Raw genomic sequence first — 21,142 nt, forward strand, 5'->3', positions numbered from 1 at the left:
CACCTTTGTGCCACTTATTAAACAAATCAAACTCTCTTTTAAGAATAAATTCAATTCATAAATTGTTTGCATGAGATGGTCGTGGGTTTGCACCTCGTTTCAGGACTTCACTGCATTGTACTGCATGGAGGGCGTACAACTGCTTGCCTGTTCTGGGAGGTTTAAAGCTTTAGTACGGTCGGAATTTCGAAAGGAGAAGGCCTCAATCATCTGAAATAATCTTCAAATAAAATAAATGCAAAGTTTCCTTGCTCTAATTTTAATTATTTTGCCCCTGTTTCAGCCTTAGGGCAAGTACGCAGCGAGAACAGCCTGCACTCATCAAAGGACAATGAAAATAGACTCAAATCTCCTGAGCTGATAAAGCAACAGTGACTACAACCTTCTCCTTATAGCACAGTGGTTAGTGTAGCCATCTGGGATGGCCACTTCCAACTATAGAGAAACTCGCAAAGCCTAGTGGGTAAAATGGACAAGCCAAGACTCAGGCAGGCTCAGAGCCTGAAATGCATATTTGTAAGCAAGAAGTCCAGACGGAATCGAAACTCCATCCAATTAGCATTTTAATAGGGCCGATTAGCATTTGATGGCCCATCTTCACCAAAACAAAGGACTGGTATTCGAGCAACCGGGACAGTCCCAGACATTTCGGCGCCACTCCCTGTTCAAGGGAAACGCAAACAACGGGGTCAGTGACCGCTTGGGACACGCCCAGCCATCCAGATCCCCGCCCACTTATTGGTTAGGAATCGAACAAAGTGATCAGGGATCACCCAATTAGTAGGGCCCAAACCGGAGGAAAATGAAAATGAAAAATGAAATCGCTTATTGTCACAAGTAGGCTTCAATGAAGTTACTGTGAAACGCCCCTAGTCGCCACATTCCGGCGCTTGTTCGGGGAGGCTGGTACTGGAATTGAACCGTGCTGCTGGCCTGCTTTAAAAGCCAGCGATTTAGCCCAGTGTGCTAAACCTGCCCCTGAAGGCTTCAATGAAATTTCTGTGAAAAGCCCCTAGTCGCCATATTCCGGCGCCTGTTCGGGGAGGCCGGTACGGGAATTGAACCCGCGCTGGTGGCCTTGTTCTGCATTACAAGCCAGCTGTTTAGCCCACTGTGTTAATTCAGCCCCTAAGTTGCTGTCCAAAAGACCGCCCAAAAGAGCGCGAAAGCCCCCAAGTATACGAAGAAGAGTCTGTCACATGTTCGCTCTCTCTTGGTCCTGGTACCCCGGTCATGGCCATCTCCAAGTGCAGCAACACCAGAAGCAAGTACAAGTTCAACGCTCGCTACCAGACGGATGAGCCTAGCTGAGCAGCAATTACTCCTTCGGACTCGATAGATCCAGAATCGAACAGCGGCCACTGTTTCTTTGACATAAGCTGGGTGCCCGAAGTTAAGTACAGGTTGTCTTAGATGATAGGTGTAGTTAACTAGTAGTGTTTATGTTGCATGACTAATTGTGTGTAAATAAAGTACCCTTGACCTTGAACTAACTAACTGGTTTTTGGCTCTTTGATCGCTAGCCGGTTAAGACTTGTGGTGGTATCATTTGATACTTGGCGACTCTAAGTATTTGGACATAGATAACATAGAAAGGGCAAATTCACTGATTGCCATAATTGGAACAGAGCCACAGAAAAGACAGAGAAAAGAGTATAGGAAAGAACTCACAACGTTAGTACTGTTGCTTCACAGCGCCAGGGTCCCGGGTTTGATTCCCGGCTTGGGTCACTGTCTGTGCGGAGTCTGCATGTTCTTCCCATGTCTGCACGGACTTCCTCCGGGTGCTCCGGTTTCCTACCACAAGTCCCGAAAGACGTGCTTGGGAGGTGAATTGGACATTCTGAATTCTCCCTCTGTGTACCTGAACAGGCGCTGGAGTGTGGCGACCAGGGGATTTTCACAGTAACTTCATTGCAGTTTTAATGTAAGCCTACTTGTGACAATAATAATGATTATTATTTAGTGATTTAGAAATGATAGGGAAAATAATTAAGATAAGCTGCCTGTACTTAAAGTTGATAAGGCACAAGTACTGGGTGAGATGCGTCCAAGGATACTGAAGGAAGTAAGAGGGAAAACTGCAGAGGTATTGGCCGTAATTTTTCAATCTTCCTTTGACTCAGGGGTGGTGCCTGGAAAATGCAAATGTTCCACCCTTGTTAAAAAAGGATGTAAAGATAAACCCAGCAATTAAGCAGGCTGGCAGTTGTGAGTGGCTGGATTTAACACCCTGTGTTATCTCCCTTCTCTCTCCACCACCCCCCCCCCCCCGCCCCTCTCTCTCTCCACCCCCAACCCCCCCCCCCCGATCTGGGCTCCACAACATGTTTGATAGGGAGAAACTATCCCATCAGTAGAAGGGGATAAAGAACCAGAGGACACAGGTTGAAGGTATTTGGCAAAAGTAGCAATGGCAACATATGGGAAAGGTTTTACACACAGCGAGTGATTTGGATCTGGAATGCAGTGTCTGAGATTGTGGTGGAGGCAGGTTTGACCAGGACACGGGGAGTCCACAGCCCAAACGTATGCGATCTGTAGGCCGTCAATAGTTTGACTGTCTGTTACACCTTTTCCATGATATTGTTGGCCCGGAAGAAATAATGCATTCGTACAGTGCATTGGTTCTTCAACATTGACATCAAATGCATCTAACCGCCCAAACAGAGGCATGGCAAATCAAAGAAATCCAAACCTGGGTCCAGAAAATCGGGGAGGTGGCTCAGCTGAGTAAGTCACAGTGTCGACAGCAAACCAGTCCTCATTTGGCCACACCGAGTAAAATCTAAACTAAGTTTTATTCACATGAACAATATATACACAGCCCGGTAGATCCCTACCGGGTTCCGCTCGTCGGTGTCCTAATGGCAAACCTTACACAATTTGGGTAATTGAGATACCCGTCCCCAGCAAGGGAGCTCGTACTTCGCAAGGAGCACGGGGAAGGCAAGCATTTCCACCCCGTAGCCCCCATGTGGGATATTACAGCAGGGTCAACTGAGGCTTTCAAAAATGAATTTGATCATTATCTGAAAAGGAAATAAATTGCAGACCTAAGGCAAAAAGGCAGGGGAGTGGTGCTAGGTGAATTACTCCTTCAGTGGGCCAGCACAGCCATTAAGGGCTGAAAGGCCTCCCTCTGTGCTGTAACCCTTCTCTGATTCCAAGAGCAGATAAGGACTTGTGCCTGTAACGAACAGGAGATCTGTGGCTGCATAAAGGCAAGTCCTGCTTAACTAATTTATTGGAATTCTTTGAGGACATTATGAGCGTGGTAAACAAAAGGTGGGTACGGAGTATCTGGATTTCCAGAAGGCATTCGACAAGGTGCCGCACAAAAGGCTGTCACATAAGATAAAGTCTTAAAGTCAGTGGACAAGGATCTGGCAGATGGAGTACAATGTTGGTAAATGTGAGGTCATCCATTTTGGTAGGAATAACAGCAAAATGGGATTACTATTTAAATGGTAAAAAATTGCAGCATGCGGCTGTGCAGAGGGACCTGGGTGTCCTTGTGCATGAATCGCTAAAAGTTGGTTTGCAGGTGCAGCAGGTAATTAAGAAGGCAAATGGAATTTTGTCCTTCATTGCTAGAGGGCTGGAGTTTAAAAACAGGGAGGTTATGTTGCGGCTGTATAGGGTGCTGGTGAGGTCATAACTGGAGTACTGTGTACAGTTTTGGTCTCCTTCCTTGAGACAGGATGTGCCGGCACTGGAGTGTGTGCAGAGGAGATTCAGTAGGTTCGTTCCGGAGTTGAGAGGATTGGCTTATGAGGAGAGATTGAGTAGACTGGGACTATCCTTATTTGAATTTAGAGGAATAAGGGGGGATCATATAGAAACATGTAAAATTATGAAAGGGACAGTTATGTTGAAGCAGGGAGGTTGTTTCCACTGGCGGGTGAAACTAGAACTGGGGGCAGGCCCTCAAAATAAGGGGGAACAGATTTAGGACTGAGTTGAGGACGAACTTCTTCACCCAAAGGGTTGTGAATCTGTAGAACTCCCTGCCCAGTGAAGCAGTTGAGGCTACCTGGTTGAATATTTTTAAGGCAAAGATAGATAGATTTTAGAACAGTAAAGGAATTAAGGGTAATGGTGAGCGGGCGGGTAAGTGGAGCTGAGTCCACAAAAAGATCTTGTGTTGGAAAATAAATCCTAAAGACTAGACAAGGGGTGGCTCGGTGGCACAGTGGTTAGCACTGCTGCCTCACAGCTCCAGGGTCCCGGGTTCAATTGCAGCTTTGGGTGACTGCCTGTGTGGAGTTTGCACTTTCCACCGTGTCTGCGGGGGGTTTCTCCGGGCGCTCCGGTTTCCTCCCATAGTCTAAAGATGTGCAGGTTAGGTGGATTGGCCAAGCTAAATTGTCTCATAATGTCCAAAAGGTTACTGGGTTAGGGGGCTAGGGTGGAGGCGTGGACTTGGATAGGGTGCTCTTTCCAAGGGCTGGTGCAGACTCGATGGGCTGAATGGTCTCCTTCTGCACTGTAGATTCTATGATTCTTTTATTTATGGGAAAAAAAAAGGTTTCTGTTTAATAGAGTGTTTATCTTGTCGATGGGACAAACTATCATTCTTTAAAGGCAGGGATTTATTTGCACTATTCTATGTATGGGAATTTACCTTCTATCAGTTACTCAGTTTTAAGTTTTATTGAACCCACAAATCAATTTATGTCAACAGAAAATTTATTCAACAGACTTTGAAGTATATTACACTCCAAACCAATCTGTTAAAAATGTGGCAATGCAAATGTCTGAAATGTTCCCATCGTGTATGTTAAGAGACATCATTTATAGCCAACATATTTTGATGCAAGTTTTGGCACGCAGAGACAAAGTTGGGAAAATTAGAATTATTAACAATGTGGTGTTTCCCACCAATAAAGTGAGCAATGTAATATAAATGTGCTAAAAAAAAAGGTTCAGGCCTTCTGGGTTGTGCTGTAAAGCTGCAACACTAGGTGTCCTCAGCAAGCTGTACAAAATGTAGTTCTCTCTGATGACAGGAAATTCATATCAATGCAATTCAATAACCTCCACTTGTCACGTGGTATTTTGGCATTGAAAATAATCCTAGATCCTGGTTGTGTGTAACAAAATGTGGAATTGTCATCCCTATGTTACAATGTTCACTAAAATAAGTGAAATATTGTGGGTCCTGGAATCTGAAACACTTAACACAGGATGCCTGAAAAACTCAGCCGGTCTGGCAGCATCTGTGAGGAGAGAAAACAGAGTTAACATTTTGAGTCCTTTGACTCTTCAGTTCTGGGGAAGAGCCAAAGGACTCAAAAATGTTTTCTCTGCTATCTCTCCTCATGGATGCGGCCAGGTTGGCTGAGTTTTTCCAGGGTCCTCTGTTCTTGTTATAACATTCACTGTTTTGTATGTATTGTGTGTTTGTGATTGAGAAAAGGAAGTGAGGAGATAATGAAATGCAATGGCTTTGGAGTACTTGAATTGCATTATCAGAATTCAGGCAGAAAACACAGCATTTATGCATCATCACCAAAATCTCATTTCCAGCAACAACTACATTTTGACCAACATTCACAAACTGATACTAGTAAAGCTGAAGCGATATTTAAGACACCTTTTCCCACAGACAAGCATTCTTGGCATCACTAAGTGATGCGCAATCAATTACTCTCGAAACAAGGTGAGTCATAACTAATAGGCTTTAATCTGCTAGAACTGTTCCCCAGCAGCTTCGATACAGAAAGTGAAGGCTGCTGGGACGGCATTGGTTCTTATACTCCGCCTCTCAGGGCGGAGCTATGTACATCAGCCAATGGTAGACTCCTGGGTCTAGCCAATGGTCATCCACCTCTCAGGTACCGCAATACCTGGTATTACCAGACTAAGTATCAGAATTAGTTCGATACAATGTGATCAAAGATGATTGCTTCACTTCTGGACTTCCTGGAAAAAAGTTGATTTTCCATGGGACTGAGGTGTATCTGGAAAAGATCATCCCTCGAACATCATTGCTAAAATTCTTTGACATCAAAAGAATATTGAGCCATGGGGGAAAACATTTAGCAGGTTGGGGTATTTTGCTTGAGCTGAGGGAAGGCCTGATAGAGGGTTTAAAAATTATAAAGAGGTTCAATTGGGTGACTATGGAAAAACTATTGCCACTGCAGCGGTCTCAGCACAAGGAGACAAAAGTATAGGATAGCCAATTATCAAACAAATAAAGAATTCCGAAATAATTAATATATCAGTTTGATGAGGATGAGGAACTTAATAAATGGAGCTGTTGAAGCAGAGATCATTGTTACATTCGGAGATTTGATCCGTACACAAATGTCATAGGAATTAAAGGATATGGCAAGTATTAGGATGCGATCACTAGAGTGGGAGGAGGTCCATGTGGAATCGAAACACCAGCACAGACTAGTTGGCCTGCAGGACCTGTTTCTTTCCCAGTGAATGAGCTGGGACGGTGGGCAAATTTAGGGGGGATGCCATTTACGGTAGCAAGGGATAGGTTTAGGTATTTGGGGATTCAGGTAACGAGAGAATGGACGAGGCTCCATAAGTGAAACTTAACAAAGCTGGTGGAGGAAGCTAGGGAGGATCTTAAGAGATGGGATACACTGCAGTTGACATTGGCAGGGAGAGTCCAAGTGGTGAAAATGAACATTCTGCCAAGGTTCTTGTTTATTTTACAGGCTCTGCCGATCTTTATACCAAAGGCCTTTTTTCAGAAATTGGACACGATCATCTTGGACTTTGTATGGGTGGGGAAGGTGCCGGAGAGTGGGGAGGACCCTGCTAGAGAGGCAGAGGCAGCAGGGGGGGCTGGAGTTGTCAAACCTGCTTCATTATTATTGGGCGGCGATGGTGGGAAGGAGAAGGGGTAGAGTGGGTTAGGATGGAGGAGGAACCTTGTAAGGGGTCTAGTTTGAGGATTATGGTGACGGCAGCGTTGCCAATGGCTCAGAGTAGGTATTCAGGAAGCCTGGTGGTGCAGTCTACGGTGAAGATATGAAATCAGCTGAGGAGGCATTTTAGGGTAAGGGATGTCGGTGTTAATGCCGCTGTGCGAGAATCATGGGTTTGAGCCGGGGGGAATCTATAGTGTATACAAGGGGTGGAGGGAAGTGGGGCTGGCCAAGATGAGGGATCTGTATTTGGAGGAAGGGTTCGCCAGTCTGGAGGAGCTAAGGGAGAGGATAGAGCTGCCAAGGGGGAGTGAGTTCAGGTATCTGCAGGTTACGGACTTTGCGCGAAAGGTCTGGAGGGGGTTCCCTAGGTTGCTGGGATACACCCTGCTGGAGCGACTGCTGCTTCGGATGTGGAATGGGAGGGATGAATTGGGGATATATACAAATGGCTGGGGGACAGGGAGGCGCGCGGGGTGATCAAGGAAGAATGGGAAGCGGAGTTGGGCGTGAAGATCAATTGGGGATTATGGAGTGAGGCACTGCGTAGGGTAAAAGGGACCTCCTCCTGTGCAAGGATGAGCCTGATACAGTTTAAGGTGATGCACAGGTGCATATGGCTCGGGCGAGAATGAGTGGGTTCTTTAAGGGGGTAGCAGATGAGTGTGAGAGGTGTGGGTAGGGGGCCAGCGAATCACGTGTTTTGGGGTTGCAAAAAAGATTCTGGGCGGGAGTGTTCGCAGTCTTAGCCAGGGTAGTGGAGGAGGAGGTGGATCCGGACCCTTTGGTGGCGATATTTGGGGTTTCAGAGAAGCCAGAGCTCATGGATAGGAGGAAGGCCGATTTTGTGGCCTTCGCCACTCTGATTGCACGGCGGCAAATTTTGCTGGAGTGGTAGTCGCCAACGGCACCGGGCGTAGCGGCTTGGTTGGGTGACCTGTACGATTTCCTGCAGTTGGAGAAGGTAAAATATTACGTAATTTTTTTAAAACACTAACGTTATAATGAGGTTAATTCCCAGTAATCACTTTTTGTTTTTACAATATTCACAATGATTTGGGCACACTAATTAGACTCTTGCATTTGCACTTAGAAAAAAGGCAATGGTATCAGTATATGCACATTCCCAGCAGTCAGTATCTCATTTCACAATAACTTCCTTCAATTGATTTTCAGCGTAAGATGACCGCACAATGAACTCAAACATTTTATGGTCATTTCTTCGGCTTCACATGGCTGCTTGGCCAGAAATCACCATGACACAACAAATGTCTGCTATATGAAGGTGTTCCTTTATGCAGCCAAGGAAAGTGATTGCATTCCTTTGAAGCTGGTCCAGCTATGAGACAGAGTTGTGCCTGCGGTCTCTGTTCTGTTCAACAGGCTGCATCAACAGACATTTTCCCAATGATTACGCACGTTACAATATGACCCCCCTACAGACAGAAGATTGTATCAGATGCATTGCGGCAATCACCAAGTGAGTCACATTAAAATGAGTCCTCTGCAGGGTGCAGTTCACCTTCTAACCATAAATGGCAATTAAGGTTAGTTAAAACAAACAAAAAAGCCACATTTCCAAAGATGATGCATTGACCAAACAGACTATTCCTGGTCTGGCAGAGTGGCAAATACTTTCACGAAACTCAATTGACCCAGTTCTCCAACTGGAACAGAACAGAATTATTTATACTGTTCTCTGACAGGAAGATGAATGGAAAATTTCCATAGTCAGTAGGAAAATTATGAATTTCTATTGCGCTGGCAATGTTTTATGTTTAGTTTTGAATGTCCAGATTGATCTTCAAAGCCTGAGACAGTGAGTGGTCATTTGCTGTTTGTTCCTTGTAGCACTCTAATGTATTAATGTTCATGGATACATAATTTGCAGTGTCAAGAGAACACTGTTAACATATTCTAACTATTTGGATATCTGAAGAAACATAGAAACAGGAGTAGGCCATTCGACACTGCAACCATTCAACATGATCCAGGCTGATCCTGTCTCACAACGCCATACTGCCAGCACTCTCCCCATACCCTATGACACCTTTAGAGCCTAGAAATCTATTTATTACTTCTTAAATATATCCAATGAATTGGCCTCCACAGCCCTCTGTGGTGGAGAATTCCACAGATTCACTATCCTCTGAGTGAGGAAATCTTTCCTCATATCAGTCCCAAATGGCCTACCCCTATCCTGAGATTGTGACCCCTTATTCTAGACTCCCCCCAGCCAGAGGAATCAGCATCTCACGACATTGCTCTCACCGCATTCCAAATATCGACAAGACCATGTGCATATTTAAGGTAATCTTGAGGGGGTGAATTCATCCAACATGGCCAACCTCTTCATAAAAATTAAACCAATCTCTACCCCACCAGGTTCCGTGATTCATTCTTTCAGGACCCCTGTACACGTTTTATGATGAATCTATTATTCATTGGGTGAAATCTTCTCATTTCTTGGCTGTGTGTGAATTCAGGCAGTACTCCCGGCTCTTCCCGCCCTATTTTTAAATACTTGGTCAAAATAAAGTGATGGGCTGCGTCCCACAGCATCATGCTGGCTGCAGTGCCCACCCCACCAGCAACCAACATGGTGGCACAGTGGTTAGCACTGACGCCTCACAGCGCCAGGGATCAGTGTTCAATTCCTGCCTTGGGTGACTGTGGAATTTGCACATTCTCCCGTGTCTGTGTGGGTTTCCTCCGGGTGCTCTAGTTTCCTCCCCTAGTCCAAAGATGTGCAGGTCAATGGATTAGCTATGCTAAATTGCCCCTTCGTGTTTAACGATGTGTAGGTTAGGTGGATTGGCCATAATCAATGCACAGGGTTACAGGAATAGGCAGGGGAGTGGGCCTAGATAGAGTGCTCTATCGGAGGGTAGGTCCAGACACAGTGGGCAGAATGACATCCTTCTGCACTGTAGGGATGCTGTAGAACCTCAGCTACAGGCAGATTGGGGCATCCCCCATTTTGAGACTGCCACTCAAATCTCCTTCCCTCCACTATTCCCGCCTGCCGAGAATGGGGTGGAAAATCCAACCCCCTGCTGCACCCCCCCCCCCCTCTCTCCGCCAAAATCAGTTTAATGCCCCGGAACATCCCACAGTATCTTCGATGGTGCTGGCCATGCCAGATCGGGAAACCAGCTGGAAGATGGTCTGAAACTAATTTGAATCACCGTAATGGATTGCAGAGGAAGGCCTGACCCGAATCTTCCACCACACCAAGTTCGCTGTGAAGCCAGCGGGAATGCACACCAGTGCAAAACACATCTGGAACAACATGGGGTGCGGGACCTACCTGAAAAATGGCTGGGGCTGCATCCAGAGTTGAGAATAAAGGCCACCAGCAATCCTGGACCCCAAAACACCACAGCAGTGGGTGGGTGGGGGGGTATCTGCATGTGAATCTTTCAGATTTGGTGTCATCGAGGAAGTCCATCTTATTTTCTGAATAGTGGGTCAGTGATGTTGGACACCTTTTCAATATTGTACCCAGATACAATGGTGGGTCACGTGCCATCAGGCCTGCGCCACCACAGAATACGGCGTAAAACACCCGGTTGCTTAATTAATGTGGTCAGGGCCGGAAGATGGACGTGATTCCCACTGGCCTCCACATCGGGAAATACTCATTCCCATCCCTGCCACGCGAAGTAGTCTTAGATGGGAGAACACCGCCCATAGTTTCAGACCTACAATGCCGACATTGCTGAGTTCTAGATCGCAGACACATCATTATTTGCAAGGCATAGCATAGGTAACTGGGGAAACAACGATGGAGAGTTTCACCAGACTAATCTCATATCTCCCAGCAGCCAATGGAGAATAGCATTAAGATTGGAAATAGGTCACTTGTAAAATATTCATTCACAGTCTGGGACGGGAGCTAAATGGTGAACTAAATAAATTGTGGGTAAATAGGCTCATTCTCTTACAATAGCAAACAATATTTCATCTTCAAAATTTCTACTGTCAGAAATTGTTGGCTTGCGCGTTAGGTATTCCTGTGCACACCATGCCTTTTCCTCAGTACTGTCCAAGATGATATTAATCTGGATGTTTGCAGCCCATTTTCTATGGTGCTGTTTTGCAAAGCTTTTACTTGCTGGTTTTAAGTATCTTTGCAAAATCAGTTTGCAAGGGTTTTAACTTAATCCCTAGTCACAGCAAGCTTACAAAACAACTTAGGCTATAATTTCCAATTACATTTACATTATATTGCCTGACTCAGGTTGCCACTCGAATAGTTCTTGTAGAAGCAGGAAATGTAACAGTGATGCAAGAAAGATTTTTATTCTGAATAAAGATTTTTAAAAATTAATTTAGAGTACACAATTTTTTTTTCCAATTAAGGGGCAATTTAACGTGGCCAGTCCACCTACACTGCACATTTTTGAGTTGTAGGGGTGAGACCCATGCAGACACGGGGATAATGTGCAAGCTCCACACGGACAGTGACCCAGAGCAGTGATCGAACCCAGGTCCTCAGTGCCATGAGGCAGCAGTGCTAACCACTGTGTCACTGTGCCACCCCTGAATACGGTTAAAGTATAGATGCACTCATTCTATTCTCTTCCCGTACCTAGTGGCACACTGAGGCAGACTTTTGTCTGTCTCCGTAGCAAGTAATTAGATGTACTCATACATAGCTTCAAGTCAATGCTGCACTTGAACTAGTGAGCTAAATTTACTTTATTTCTTCTTGTATTCCACTCAAGTCAATAGGCACCTTCCCCTCAGAAAAGGTGCCATCTTACCTGTAAACACTAGCAACTTTTGAAAGTTAACTAGACATCACAATGGACAATGAAGTCTTTGAATAGAGCTTCTAGATTATTTACATGTGTACTATTTCTTCATTGTCTAATTGCATGAGTTTTTTATAACAATTACATATTTGGCTAATATTCCAACTACCTGGGTTAATTGTGGTTACTTTCTGAGTTAAATGTTTGATTCTTTTGTCAGGCTGTAAATATTTGTAGAAATTCTCGAAGAATGGACTAAAGGAATCTCATACTGGTTTAGCACACTGGGCTAAATCGCTGGCTTTTAAAGCAGACCAAGCAGGCCAGCAGCACGGTTCAATTCCCGTACCAGCCTCCCCGAACAGGCGCTGGAATGTGGCGACTAGGGGCTTTTAACAGTAACTTCATTTGAAGCCTACTTGTGACAATAAGCGATTTTCATTTCATTTCATTTCATAGTGGAGGGCGGCACGGTGGTGCAGTGGTTAGCCATGCTGCCTCACAGCTCCGAGGACCCGGGTTCAATCCCATCCCCGGGTCACTGTCCATGTGGAGTTTGTACATTCTTGCCATGTCTGCGTGGGTCTCACCCCCACAACCAAAGATGTGCAGGGTTGGTGGATTGGCCACGCTAAATCGCCCCTTATTGAAAAAAAAAAGCAATAAATACTGGATTTAAGTGCTTACCAAGGCAGTTATGGCCATCGTGTGCTAGCTTGAAACCATCGTAACACGTGCAGCGGTAATTTCCTGGGATATTTATGCACTCGTGGACACAGCCTCCATTGTACTCATTGTCACATTCATCAATATCTAGAAGACAATTAATCAGAGCTTAAGTCAACCAAAAACTTGTCGGAAATTAATTTAACTCAAGCAGGAGCAACATAGGAAGACTTTCCATTTTCTTGGTTGGTGCTTTTTCATTTCTTTCACTCTTTAATTATTTAATTGATCTGATGACACTTATCATCATATGTCCATTTATCAACGAAGAGAATTACAGGGCAGCACGGTAGCATTGTGGATAGCACAATTGCTTCACAGCTCCAGGGTCCCAGGTTCTATTCCGGCTTGGGTCACTGTCTGTGCGGAGTCTGCACATCCTCCCCGTGTGTGCGTGGGTTTCCTACGGGTGCTCCGGTTTCCTCCCATAGCCCAAAGATGTGCAGGTTAGGTGGATTGGCCATGATAAATTGCCCTTAGTGTCCAAAATGGCCCTTAGTGTTGGGTGGGGTTACTGGGTTATGGGGTTATGAGGATAGGGTGGAGGTGTCGACCTTGGGTGGGGTGCTCTTTCCAAGAGCCGGTGCAGACTCGATGGGCCGAATGGCCTCCTTCCGCACTGTAAATTCTATGGTCAGCATTTGTGGTGTTCATTGAGGGTCTAAAAACTTGCATTTACACCAGGGCCAATCAATTGTATCACATCATTGCGTAAAACACATGAAATTTCCCATCAGCTACTGTGGGAGCCAGACCACTGGCGAAAAATATTCTGCATTACATTCTATGTGTGTACCAACTATGGAGATCATTCCATTCTTATGCACAAAATACGTCCAACTTCTATGAAAGGCAAACACTGTCTATCTTAGCAGAGTAACAAGTGATAGGAGTTGCATGTAGCAGAACAGCAAGTACATGAGAAGGCCTGAATAGGAACATATTTGTGCAGGAACATATTTGTGTTACTTATCTATCAATCAGTGGAATTTCACTAAATGTAATAGATCGCAATCAGCAAATGAATGTCATATCATTTGGCAAATGGAGACGAATACACTGGAAGATTGGTATTTGTGGTGATTTGCTCATTTCAGAAGACTGATGAAACTCAATTAGTGTTTCATCCGCACAAACATGCAAATCTGAAACTCAACAGCATTTTCAAACGTGCTACCTAGCTTTATAATATGTTTTAATGGATTGCAGCACTGGTACTTGGCAGGGTCAACCATAACCTAAACACACATACACCCCAATCCTCAGGTGAATGGGAAGTGTACCATTGTACCTATGGTATGACGTTTCGCCCTCATTATATATTGCTACCTTTGTGTCAGGAATACACATGTCCAAGCAATAGGTTCTCTACTAACAGCCTTAAGTGAATCAGTTGTAAAACAAGGAGAATAGTATCCCATCACAAAGAAAATTAAAAACCTGGCTTCAAGTGCTGCTCCAAAATAATAAATAACTAAAACTAAGAAATCTATTATTGCTAATTGACAGCATTATAGTTCAAGAGAATCAATGTTATGACCGACCACAGTTGACAAAACTATCCTGAATACCATTTACAAAGCAATCCCATCATTTACAAAAGGTATGGGAAAATATTGGTGCGTAATAATTGTGAAGCAGTGGATGACAATTTAGAAGCACCTGAAACAATAATTCAAACATAACTGCAAGGGAAATAATGAGTGGGTTAAAATGGCGACTTTGTCTTTCAAGAACAATGTTTCTTACGGTTTTAGATTTACCAACATCAACAATGAATTCTCCCATGACAGCACCTTACTAAAGCTTCCAAAAATGTCAAAATATTTGGCATGGTGCAAGTTGATATTGGAGAATTTACAAATCTGGAAACAACATCAATTTCAATTAGAAATATGGCGACAGTTAAAAAGCAGGAACGGGCCAATAATCTGAAAACAGCAAAGTACTGAATAAAGGCTCACTTCAACATTGACCAGTTTTGAAAAATAATAATAGCTTTTGTGTACAATAATGCAGATAGAAGAAATATCAGTGACATTCACTCATTTTTCAGAAGACTACGGTATTGTGGCCACATCATTCAGGCTGAAACTCTGTGTTTCAACTATTTCCAATTGACATGTCATCGTATGACAAACACTTTCTCCACAATCTTGATTTTGGCGACTCTCAGTATAGGAAGTGTGCACGACAGGAATATGTAAACTTCCAGCAGGGCTGGACAGATATGAATTTTCCTTATAATCTTAATTGGTGTCAATGTAAGACAAAAAGGAAGCAAATTGAACAAAAAGTTGTCCATTAAATGATACGGCGTTGTGAATTTTCTGATGTAACTCATGATTACACTACCTTCACATTGTTTTCCATCTCCTGTGTACCCAGACTTGCAGATGCATTTGTATGACTTGGGGGTATTCTGACAGATGGCATCAATATGACAATTATCTGTTCCTTCAACACATTCATCAACATCTGAAACAGAAAAAAATGAGATGTTAGAAGAGGATCATTACTATGTAGTGTGTTAACCATAATAATCTACTGCGGAATGTGAAAAATCCATTAGTCTTGGATCTAGTGCTGCTTTGTCAGCGCATAGACAGTTTACCTATCTGCCTGCCATCTGATACAAAACAGTCTAAGGCATGAAAAAACCTAATGTAATCTGGCAGTAAGACGGTTATTCAGGGCTTTTTGTGCTAAGTTTGCTTGGTAAAATTGAATGTTTTTCACATTAGCAAGCTAAAATTCAATTCTGTACAAACAAATCCTTCTCCTTTTAATATCTTTACAAGGAGGAAGGCCCGTGGCCAAATTTAACACCCCAATCCTGTACCTGAAGGCTACAGTGTTTACAGGGGAGGATTGGGTCAATTACTAGGGGGCATAGGTTTAGGGTGAGAGGGGCAAGGTTAGAGTAGATGTACGAGGCAAGTTTTTTACGCAGAGGGTAGTGGGTGCCTGGAACTCGCTACCGGAGGAGGTGGTGGAAGCAGGGACGATAGGGACATTTAAGGGGCATCTTGACAAATACATGAATAGGATAGGAATAGAAGGATACGGACCCAGGAAGTGTAGAAGATTGTAGTTTAGTCGGGCAGCATGGTCGGCACGGGCTTGGAGGGCCGAAGGGCCTGTTCCTGTGCTGTACATTTCTTTGTTCTTTGTTCTTTGAAGTAGAGGCAGCTTCTTCACTACAGTCATCCCTGCTGTCAATTTAACTAGCATTCTTCAGGATGTGTGCCCTCATCAGCAGCAGGTGAGGATCCAATGACATAAAAAGAGAGCTTTGACATGAATTTAATATGTTCAACCTATGACCAATGCCAAGATTGTCAAAAGAAATCTGGAGGGCGGCAGACGCACGCCCAGAAGTGGACCCGGAAGGTAACTGTAGAGCTTTATTTTTACGGTGTTCTTGGGGCTCAGGCCGAATGGAGAATGTTGGGACTCCTCTGCCCTGGACTATGCGCTCTTCCCACTTCCCACATGATCATTGCCAGACCCTTCTAAGTTCCCAGAGCTGTCCCAGCAGGTCCCAAACAATGGCCACCTAAATCCAGGCTCTTGTCCACCAGCCAGGTACTTATTCCTGCCAGAATCGAGTGGGTGGCTCACTTAGGATATGGAACCATCATATGGGAATTAAAATGGCCCCATCACCCCCAAGTCAAAATTATAATTTAAAATCAGGGTTCCATTCACCAACTTCCCTCTGCATATTCTTGAGTAATAGAAGTCTGTCACCTCAACCTAATGCAGATTGATCCATAATTTGTCAACCTTACCACAAGAAGCCTCGTGTGGGGAATGGAGGGGAAAGGGAGAGTAGGGGACGAGGTCTCTGATGGCAAGGTTAAAATACACATTGTTAAAGCCTGACCCTTCATGACTGTGGCACGGGTCAGTGTAGCCAGAACCCCAAATGCCAAAATATCAAAAATATAAATAAAGCAGAAAGAAATCACAATATGTAAAATGGGGGAAGAGAGTGTGGAGGTAGTGAATAATTAAGCGAAGAAAAAAGTCAAACAGTAAGAAATAAACGATCTGAACAAATGGGAACACAAATAATATTGCTGCTTCTTACGTGAGTGGCAAACAAATCAACCAGTATGTGTTGAAAGAATCTTAAATTGTTCAGTATAACTTAGTTTAAGGCCACAATTTAACGGGACAAAAACAGAGTAACGTTTTGGGTGCGTTTATTGGGTGTTTCTTGGCACCTGCAGCACCAAGAACGACACTGCTACTTAATGGGACTTTGCCATTTTCTTTTGGCCTCGGCGAAGAATGCCGCTCCAAAGCCACACTTATCTTCATTTCCTGTACTGACAAGGTCAGCCTCACCAGTGCAGGAAGAGTATCCACGGATTAGGGCACCATTTTTAAATGCCACGCCAATCTTTCAAACTCCCTCAGCCACTGCACCACTACCTCCGGACCCTCTCCACTGCATCCAACTTAGCGCTCCAGCAGCTCTCTCCTCCCCCCACCCCCCCCCCCACCCCCCCCCCCCCCCCTCACACCACCTCTTAAGGTCAAGGCATTCCCAGGCCCGACCCCTGGCATGGGCAACCTGGTACCTGGGCACTTTGGCACTGCCAGCCTGCCGCCCTGGCAGTTACCCCGCCGGTCTGGCAGTGCCCCCGGCCAGTGCCCAGGTGTCAGCGGGGGTGCGAGGGCACCACTCTGCCCAGACCCGAGAGCCCTGGGGTCTCGGATGGCTTGGGAGACTCTGCCAGGCGCTGTTACACCTGGCTCATATTTGTGTGGACCAGTACTAAACAGCGCCATGGCGAGGTCTCCCAGGTGAGGCCCTTAGTTCCTGGGCTCTTGAAGAATACTCCGCAGACATTTTAAATGAGCCCAATGGCTCATTTAATATGTATAGCTGGATCTCGGCCAACGAGGGCAAGATCCAGATTGCGCCAACTTGCGAGAGGCCTCACGCAAGATTCAATGGCCTCGGTGCGTCAACAGGTTGGGAGCAACAAGTCCAATAGGAGGACCTTGCAGGTAAGGGAGAGAGAGAGAGGGTGCCTCCATTTTGAGGCGCCCATTCAGCAACTTTAAAACATTTTTTTTTTTTTAAATGGCAACAGATGCCAGGCAGCTATCATGGAGTGGCCACAGTTGTGATCAGGTTGGCAGGCAGGGCCTGAACGCTGTCTGGAGCACAGGCTCCCTCTGTCTGCCACCGGCAGGCTGTATCTGAGCCGCTGGCCTATTTCCATGCCACAGGGGCCCCACAGACTGACCAGAAAATTCCAGTCTACCTCTGACAATTGGCCTTAATTGGCCTTTCACTTATTATAATTAGCTGCCCACCTCTTGTGGGCTTGGCTCTACTGGGGAGGGGCAGGACGATGCCAGCAAATTGGCAGGCTGACTGATGGTGCGAAATTATACGACCTGCCTTCGTTCTTGCCCCTTCTGTGGCGTAAATTAAGATCCAAATCTTACACATCTGCCACTTGTGCTGTAAATGTAGACCAGGTGGTCGCATGGATTTTGGGATGACACAGGTCCAAAAGGGGTCACTTGTCGGGAGTGTAGGAATTCTTACCTGGTCACGGGCAGACAACAGCATGTGAGAGCTGCTCCATACTATCAATAGACCTTTATTGTTGTTAGTCCCTGGTCGCCAGTTATCACAACCCAGTACTTCCACAGTAAGGAGGTTAGTTTTAGGAGTTTGACTTTCGAACATGTTATTCAGCACAGTGACAATATTTAGCACTGCTCCAGATTTGTGGGCATCAAGGTGCAACGGGGAACCGCGTGGCCACCTTCAACGTATGACAACCAGGTTTCTTAAACATAATTTAATTGACTTTTAGTTCTGAACTGAACAACAGTTTCTTCATTTTTGGATTTTGTTTAATCTGAAATAAATTTAAAATGGAACAAAGCTAATTAAGATGGTGTTTTCGTTGGTCAAATCAATTCAAAGAGTTTCTTGATACTTAATAAAAACAATACAAGGATCATCTCAAAACAGAATTATGCAGGCCTAACGGCAATTCAGTGATTCATAATGGCAATTCAGTGACTCATAATGGCAGGAGAATTTAGTTTTCCAAATATGTTGATTAACAGAACTCAACCAGGGGAATGGCAACAGAGTTATCATTGGCCTCAGTGCTCCTGGATTCTGGAGGGAAAAATCACCCAGAGTTCCTGCCCCTGATCACTATCCAATGACTCCTTGGCTCCTGCAAGTAAAAGGCATTTGCATTGACATTGGTTGAAGAGACAACTGGGTTTGATGTGTTGCCCATCCCCACCCTTAGTTCCTGGGCTCTTGAAGAATACTCCGCAGACATTTTAAATGTCATGACATAGCCCAGAAATTCAAACGATGAAGGATGGAATTTAAGACAAGGTCAACACACTTTTAGGAGAATTTATTGACAGATATACACACTGCAAATATGCACATCCTAACCCGACCAATTGTTTCAAGTGAGCACGGTCAAGGTGAATTTTCACTTATTCTTTCATAGAGTATACATTATTTCACAAGGAATGATTATCTACATAACATTCAATGCATATATTATGGGCTGGACTTCACAGGGTGTCATGGTCCCTATCCCCACCCCCTCCCAGCTAACAAGTCGACGGGCGAGCCCACCCACAATCTTGATGGCTGCTCCAGGATAATTTAATGCTCGGAACAGTGGTAACACATTGTGAGACGTCTGCCTCAGCTCAGTGAGACATTCAGGTAAATCCCAGGTTGGGGATCTCAGTGAAGTGGAGGTACAAGAGGCTGGGGGAGGTTTAAGGGTGGGGATGATTTTGAGGGGGCAGGGGTGTCTCCGATGGGCCGATGGGACTTACAGAGGCGGTTTCCAACACCACGGCCCCCCCTGCCCTCACCTTTCCCGACACTAGCCCATGCAGCTGTAGCTGCGGGACTTCCCGCATGGTGTGGGCATCTCTCGCTACAGCCTACCGGTGACAGTGGGATGAGGCCCTTCAACGGCCGTTAATGACCACTTAAGGGCGTCAATAGGTCCAAGGGCTGCCTAATGCCTCACCCACGCCCTGTTACATTTCAGACAGGTAGTTGGTAGGCAGGTAGGCAGTGGGAAGCACACCCACTAGATTTTACAAACTTCCTCGCCTTCAAATCCGACAGCCGGGCCATGTAAAATCCAGCCCTTTCTTCAGTACATCCAGTGTACAGAAATGTATTTAAAATATTGGCCAAATGGAATCCTGTACCCACTGCCACCAGAACAGCTGCCGTTTCAGCAGCCAGAGTACTTTTGATTAGCCTTTTCTCAATTTCTCAGCTTTCCTCAGTAAAGGACATTTTCACCCATAATGAAAGCAGCTACATTAGAGTACCCATCAGAAAGATTACCATGTAGGACAGCACGGTAGCATAGTGGATAGCACAATTGCTTCACAGCTCCAGGGTCCCAGGTTCGATTCCGACTTGGGTCACTGTCTGTGTGGAGTCTGCACATCCTCCCCGTGTGTGCGTGGGTTTCCTCCGGGTGCTCTGGTTTCCTCCCACAGTCCAAAGATGTGCAGGTTAGTGGATTGGCCATGATAAATTGCCCTTAGTGTCCAAAATTGTCCTTAGTGTTGGGTGGGGTTCCTGTGTTATGGGGATAGGGTGGAGGTGTTGACCTTGGGTAGGGTGTTCTTTCCAAGAGCCAGTGCAGACTCGATGGGCCGAATGGCCTCCTTCTGCACTGTAAATTCTACATGTGAAGCATCACTAAAAATGAGTAGCTTTGCATTTTTTGGGTCCCCTAAGGATGGGAACTTAAATATACATTTATCCAGATTCATCATTCTTAATGATTTAGTCACCCTTAGATCATTCTCTACTTTAGGGTGCTGCATTGTATTACTTAATTCCAACACATCAAAAATAGTATCTGGTCAAGTCCGGGTGCATAATCAGATCAATTGGTCGATCAACCTTCACGATTGTTTCGATATAACATCATCTTTCTGTGGTGACCTAGTACAATTAACTGGGATGGGAATAAAAACACTCTACATAGGATTGTTCATTTAAAATTATTCAAGACCAACTTACCATATTCCTAGTTCCATTCAAATGCCTGTTGGGACGAGTACTGCGATATTTCTCTCGTGCACTAACTCAGGTTCGTTCTCCAGCTAAGGATCATCTTCGAACCAAGAGTAGCTTCTGGAGCTAATATCAGTACTTGAATGCTTTTTTTACTTTCCACTCTTTCCTCTCAGTTCATGGTCCTTGCTTCTTGTCCATCATCAAATACATTCAATCAATATCTGAACTTGCCAGTAACGTTTACTACGTGTCCTACAATTGTCACGTCCCCCCATTCATAAGGCTGCTCTCGAATATACGTTACCGAAGTGCCCACTCTAAGCACTTGAATTGTCAGTGATGAATTTGCCATGAGTGCCACAATCATTTAATTACCACAATGCAGTCTTTGATCGGCCACATATAGTGACATCACAAAACATTAACATTTGAGGTATGAAGTGCCTTCCAGAACAGGAGGATTATGGCACAGAATAGAAGGCAAGTTGGTATTTTATCCAGAGACTGACTGATCCTGCAACAATCTGAAATGAATTCTTTGCACAAACAGAAATGATAGACCAAAGGTCAACATATAGCCTTATGGAAAAGCTGCATTAAAATGTAGTTGATCATCAGTCACCACATGATTCATTTCACAAAACCCATTACTAAAAAGGACTTTTAGCTGTGGGATTCATAATTACAAA

The 21,142-nt window shown here is 44.8% G+C and overlaps 1 protein-coding gene across 2 annotated transcripts in view; it reads right to left on the reverse strand.

Annotated features, from left to right (window-relative positions):
• LOC140393894 (signal peptide, CUB and EGF-like domain-containing protein 3) overlaps positions 1 to 21,142 on the reverse strand; it is a 520,338-nt gene that overhangs the window by 360,329 nt on the left and 138,867 nt on the right. For both annotated transcript variants that reach the window (XM_072480490.1, XM_072480491.1), the window contains exons 2-3: positions 14,738 to 14,860; positions 12,344 to 12,469 (exon numbers count right to left, since the gene is read on the reverse strand). In XM_072480490.1, coding sequence (XP_072336591.1) covers positions 12,344 to 12,469; positions 14,738 to 14,860 — 249 coding nt within the window. The remainder of the gene's footprint in view (positions 1 to 12,343; positions 12,470 to 14,737; positions 14,861 to 21,142) is intronic.

The sequence above is a fragment of the Scyliorhinus torazame genome, chromosome 17 (assembly GCF_047496885.1).
Source record: "Scyliorhinus torazame isolate Kashiwa2021f chromosome 17, sScyTor2.1, whole genome shotgun sequence".
Taxonomy (NCBI): domain Eukaryota; kingdom Metazoa; phylum Chordata; class Chondrichthyes; order Carcharhiniformes; family Scyliorhinidae; genus Scyliorhinus; species Scyliorhinus torazame.